Here is a 6,486-nt window from a genome sequence, read left to right as displayed (position 1 = left end):
AAATCTTTAAATTACCATTTATACAATCATACTTTTCTAGTATCAGTGACTTGAAAAACGACTAACCAAAGACAAATTACGACAACCCAAATGTTAAATCTATATGACTGTATATAAGCACACATGTTCTCTAAATGACAATCAGTAAAAGCTATTGTCTATAGTTATTCCGATCCCTTCTTAACCTCGCATTATATCTAAAGACGACAAAACAACAAACATCATAATATAGCATAGTGGTATATATATTTATTATCTAGACTAATAAAAACAAGCTATACTACTTCCATTATATAATTGCTAAAACTACATGACAACATGTAAAAAATGTAACAATATAATCAATAAATGTATCTATGTTTTGGCTTTCTCGGGGGCTACTCACTTTATAAAAAATCTACTTAATCTAAACAATAATTTGAAACATTATTCTAAAAATAAACTATTAACTATAGGATGCGGTGGATACCTGCAACATTGTTTCGGCTGCGGTGGATACCAGCAGCGGGTTTTTCGGCTGCGGTGGATACCAGCAGCGGGGTTTCGGCTGCGGTGGATACCAGCAGCGGGGTATCGGCTGCGGTGGATACCAGCAGCACGATATGCAAAATAATCCCATGCTTACTTATACAATAATAATTGGAACTGATAATTAAGAATATATACTATACTGATGTATAATTGACTTGGGGGTAAAAAATAATTTCCCCGAAATTAACATGGCCAAATTAAGCGAATTTAATACCATTAAATGAGTGAAAGCCCCCAAGATAGATACATCATATATTGCGATTTAATATTTTATTTTATTTTTATTTAGTTATGTAATCTAACCTAAATTTATTAAAATATGGAATTAAAATGGTCTCCATGTTTTTGGGTTTTTTTTGTTTTTTTGTTTTTTGTTTTTTTTTTTACCACTCAAATGTCACATAATGTTACAAAAAACAAAAACAAAAATTACATGTGTGTAAAACTACAAAAAAAGAAACAATAATAATCTCTCTGAAGCTTTAAACTACAACAAATGAACTAGTTATGAAAACACATATCATGCTGAGCTCTTTTCAATACTTTGGCATCAGTTCGTATGTATCGTATGTAACAGTCTGATGACCACCTGCCTAATGTTTGAATTATATGATCCTCGACACCACATGCTGCTGCGGATGTAGCTGCTCCTATACGAAAGGAGTGACCACAAAACTTAACAGTATTATAGCCAAGTATGTCTAATAGTTGTCTCAATGAAGAAATAAATGTTTCCCTGCTTAACGGCGATGATTGAAATTCATCCTCGACAAAAAGTGGAGATTTTGGTAAAGCGCCATTGTTATATCTTATAGACAGATACTTATTCATTGTATCCACTGGTTTAAATGTGTCATTTTCATAAATAGTAATATTCACGCCTTGGCGAAAGGGATCACGCTTAGATGATCGCAGGCGAAAAATGAAAAACTGTTTCGTCGGATCCACAGTGATATCTTGCAAAAGTACTGTACATGAATTATCATTATAAGACCGACAGGTAAATTCTCCACACCTAAGAAAACCGAAAAATGCCATTTTAAAAGCACACTGAAACATGAGGTCTAGCACTGGTGAAAATATTCCTTTCGATAATAAAGCACAAAGCTTATTCAAAATTGATGATGTAATTGGCAATCTTTCTTGAACAACATTGTTCTGAGATTTTTTAATACCCCGAAGAATAACTGGTAATCTGATAGCATTCGCCATAGGATCATATCCTAAAAATCTTATATAATAATGACGTACTCCGGCAAGATAGAGTTTAATAGTCTGGTGTTTCAGATTAAGTGCTTTTTGACAATAAGTTACGAAATAGACTAGAAGATCTTCTTTTACATAAGGAAGATTAACTTCGGAGCACGGTTGACCATTCATGACCAGGAAAGTTCTGAAACATTTAAAAGCGGATTTATATGTCAATCTAGTGCTTTCGCTCAAAGACGCATCCCATAATTCGTCTATCTTTAAATTCAAACCATCATCAGCTCTGAGGGATGCAGACAAGGAGTTGGTATCGCGTTTGCATGTGGTGCCAAGGCTCTGAACTTCATCATCTGGTAACGAGAAAGAGAATCAGCTATACAGTTTTTTATACCAGGAATGTGTTTGGCATGCACTACAAAATTATTAATTGCTGAATGATAAGTGAGCTTTCTCATTAACTTCATCAAGCTTTGAATCTTAGATCTACCCTTTTTAATAATATCAACAGTAGCTAAATTGTCACAATTGAATAATATACGTTTCCTTTTCCATCTATCTCCCCACAGTACGCATGCCATTACAATGGGATACAATTCAAAAAACGCCATAGATGTTTGCTCACAAGACAATAGTTCATAAGGAAAGTCACCTTGAAACCATTCATTTTGATAAAAACCTCCAAATGAGGAAGGTGTAGCATCAGTAAACAAGTGAATGTCCGCAGCATTCGTTATATTATCATTTAAAAAGAAGGAAACACCATTCCAATCTTTTAAAAATTTTGACCACATAACAAGATCAGGTTTACAACTTTTTAAGTGCACATGGTGATGCAACTTTTTAACAGTAGTAGACAGTTTAATTAAGTGTGAAACAAATGATCTACCTGGCACTATAACTCTGCACGCAAAATTTAAATGCCCTAGTAAACTTAATAACTCTCTTTTAGTGCACGAATTGCGCTTACTGAAATATTCTATAATTTCTTGAATTCGTAAAACCTTTTCTAAAGGGAGATAAGCCTCCATATTAATAGTATCTAAAAATATCCCTAAATATTCTAACTTATGACATGGTCCTTCAGTTTTCTTAAATGAAAGTGGCACACCTAATGACTTAAAAATATCTAAAAAAGTATTCATAGTTTGTTGAGCATTGTCTTGTTCTGGTACAATAACTAGAAAATCATCTAACAAGTGTAAAATGTGCTCTATATTGTAATTGTTCTGAGCAATCCAACAAATTGCTTGTGAAAGAGTGTCAAAGATTTTTGGGCTAGACCTGCACCCAAACACCAATTTATTAAAAAAGTAATATCTGTCATCCCATTTGATTCCATGAAACGGCCATAACATTGGCGACAGGGGCATAACCTTGAAGGCGTCGGCTATATCGGTTTTTAAAAGCCAAGATTTAAAACCTAGGCTTTTGATAGTTCTGATAGCATCATCAATTGAAACATATTGCAAAGAAAATTCATCTTTATCGATAAGTTCGTTTAAACTAGGATTTTTTGGATCCTCATGAGGCGCTGACAAGTCTACGATCAAACGCTTCTTTTTATTGTATTTACCTTCTGCCACACCGATAGGGTTAATGCGGTAATGTGTAAATGGAATGAAATCAAATGGTCCTTCTAAATAGCCCTTTTCTACCTCCGTTTCTATTAATTTTAAAACGTGTGTTGGTTGAGATAACGCTGATCTTAAGTTTTTGCACTCAATAGACTTAGATGGTAATGTTGTAATACCTGTGGAAAAACCTTGACTTAACCCAGAAACTAGGTAATTCTTAAATTCCTTATTTGGATGATTTTCTAATTCATGAACTAAATTACTAATCACAATGGGTGTTGATACTCCTAAACTTAGGGAAACTTGATCGTTTACATTCTTCTCTGCATATTGGACCCGATTTTGTTGGGTCCTAGTGCCTCGTTTTTTGAACTCGTACAGACTGTTTTAGGGTGCTCTCCATTACAACTTAGACAAATATGTAAATTTCTACAATGAGGTCTAAAACAACCTGTTTTCCCGTTGAAATTATTACAGATTTCCTTTCCTCCATGGTAAGAACGCTCCCTGCCGTGTATGTCTTGATCTGACCTGTATGACCCTGTCGTATTCCTGTTGCTATTGTTTGACTGATTACAATAACTACTTGAGTGAAAAGTGCTACCGCAAATGCTACATGTGTTAGGTTTAATGTTCGCAAAAATATTGCAAAATAAAGTGTTATTTCTTATAGACCAGTCAACAGGAATATTGTTATGTCTTAAATGAGCTGCCGCATCAGCAGAAAACCGTTTATGGTACTCGTAAAATCCCTTACCCGGATACCTGGTGGCCATATCAACCAAATCACGTTCATAAAGATCCAGCTCACTCCTACGATGAGGAAATGTTGTACACATAATGTTCTTATAAATACCAAAAGCCTGAATAAATTCGCCCAGAGACAATGATCTTGAACTCCTAGGGTCAGATTTATTGTTTTTGTCTTCACTCAAGCTTAACTCGTGTGTTCCTGAACCAGAATAGTATGGAATCAGTAAAGATGTTAGATTAATGTCCATACCTGATATAATATTCTTTCGTAACTGGGATGAAATTGTTTCCACAAACGGTAGAGTTTCTGCAGAATAGCCGTGTGCTGTTCTCACCATGTTGCCTGAATTTCCCATATTTTAAAGCTGTTCCTCGCTTCCTGCGGCTGCGTTCGGTGCAGTTCGTGTATTTTGTAATGCATTGTATGCGGACTGTAAATTGAAATTTGACCAAGATTGACCTGAATTTGTAGCAGTATGATTGATGATATTGGATGCACTATCCACCGGAGCGGAGACATTTGCATTTGGTGTTTCTGCGATTCTACTAATACTGGTAGTTTCATTTCTGGCTTGAAGTAATAAATTAACTTTTCCTGTTAAGCCGGAAACATTCTGTTGTAGGGATTGTACAGTCGATGATAATTTTGATACAATTCCAATCAAAACACGATTGTCGTTACTGGGCGTGTTTTCATTATTGTTAGTGTTTGGTGCATCCTGGGATCGCGGATCCCCATCTACACGTGCGTTTTGTTGTGGCAATGCATGATGGTATACCGCACTACCATTTAAGGGTTCCTCACCACGTGTGTGACTGTCTTCGCCTCGTGCTTCCTCTCCACGTGCGTTTGTTGTGTTTGATGTGATACTATCGGAATTTTCGTATCGTTTCAAAATTCGTACCAATGTCAAACGTTTTGCATTTATAGGAAAAGCGATATTCTTTCTTTCTAACTCTGCTTTTAGTCTAGCAATTGTCCAATTTTCAAGTAATGTAGGATTATAGACTGCGTTATTGTTTTTCTTTTTCCTAATCGGACCCATTGCGTCCGTGCATGTGTATATATAAATGTAATGTCAAATGCAATATAGGTGAATAAATAAATAAACAGACCTCAGATCTATGAATAATAAAACTCCAAAGCAAATATAAAATAGAGCATATATCGTATGAATGAAGACTTCTCGCCGTACAAACACGTGGATTGTTCAAAGTTTATTCCATGCTCCTTTTCCTGATATATTTTATCACACGGGATAACTTATTTGAGTTCATATAAAGTCTGAATAATCCAACACTTAAAGTTTATGCACAGCAGTTTAAATACTGAAACAACTATTTTGTAATAATAACTTTTTGTAAAAACAAAATTAAAATATGCTACGATGAACTGGCAGCTTAAAACGAGCTTATTAATACTTTACTTATATCTCCTATCTGATTGGCTAACCAATCTTCTAAAATTATCTCAGTTCTCTCAGTAATTTCTAAAAATATCTCGGTTCTCCCATTAATTTCTAAAAATATCTCTCTCTGGTTTCTCAATTTGTATTCTATTAATATCCCACCTGACATAGGCAGGAATTATTTATCGTATAAACTACAATTTAAATCTTTAAATTACCATATGAAATTATTTGTCCTACTATTATCAGTTGCTGTAACTCAGAAGGATTTCATAGAGCAAATAGTACAGGATGACACAATTTTGTTGAATAGCCAGAAACAAATAGTACAAAATCTGTTGCAGGTATATTAAAAAACATATTTAACTTGCTTCAAACTATAAATCAGCGAATACTATGTCCATCCAAAAAAAAAGAGAGTGATTATTAGTTAAACTTACTATTCATCCAACATTCGGTCCTTAATGTAAGACAAGGTATGAAGAGAAGGAACAAATTAATTCTTCCCAACTTAAATCTGATAGTTTTTATTACTGTTTATAATCAAATTTAACAAGACAATTTATATGTAATAAAATTTAAACATAGCTGACCTAAACTAAGACATTTAGTCAATTTCAAAAATAAATTATTTCCAAATAAAGTTTAAAAATTTCCTTGAATAGATCATATTAATTACATATTTAATTGGATTTTCAAATTATCATCAATTAACCTTAAATACCTTATTGAGGACTCCAGGTAAAAGAAAATAAATATTTATTTAAAATTCACTATCACTGGAATGCACTATGAAATTTGGTAAGCTTTGAGTGTAGTTTATGACAAATTATGTAAAATATCTATCCCTGGTCAACCTTTGACATTGAATTATGAAATCCAATAATATAGCATTTAATAGCATCAAAAGTGATTTGCCATTAAATCATAATGGAGCATTAAAACTTTTAAAATCTGATTCAGATGTATATATTTGATCTTTAACTACTATTTCTTTCTTTTAAATCAAT

General features: G+C 33.6%; 2 protein-coding genes across 2 annotated transcripts; both read right to left on the bottom strand.

Annotated features, from left to right (window-relative positions):
* Nucleotides 1-1,032: 1,032 nt before the first annotated feature.
* LOC139515499 (uncharacterized) lies at nt 1,033-1,743 on the bottom strand. Its single transcript, XM_071305074.1, has one exon. It carries the CDS (start codon nt 1,741-1,743, stop codon nt 1,033-1,035), a length of 711 nt encoding a protein of 236 aa, XP_071161175.1.
* A 263-nt stretch (nt 1,744-2,006) lies between these two features.
* LOC139515498 (uncharacterized) lies at nt 2,007-4,405 on the bottom strand. Its single transcript, XM_071305073.1, has 2 exons — nt 4,072-4,405; nt 2,007-3,490 (listed from the first exon to the last, which is right to left on the bottom strand). The coding sequence occupies exons 1-2, from the start codon at nt 4,403-4,405 to the stop codon at nt 2,007-2,009; spliced, it is 1,818 nt and encodes a 605-aa protein (XP_071161174.1).
* Between the last annotated feature and the right edge of the window lie 2,081 nt (nt 4,406-6,486).

Source organism: Mytilus edulis, chromosome 3 (assembly GCF_963676685.1).
Source record: "Mytilus edulis chromosome 3, xbMytEdul2.2, whole genome shotgun sequence".
NCBI lineage: Eukaryota > Metazoa > Mollusca > Bivalvia > Mytilida > Mytilidae > Mytilus > Mytilus edulis.
This window is presented reverse-complemented; position numbering and strand designations above follow the sequence as displayed.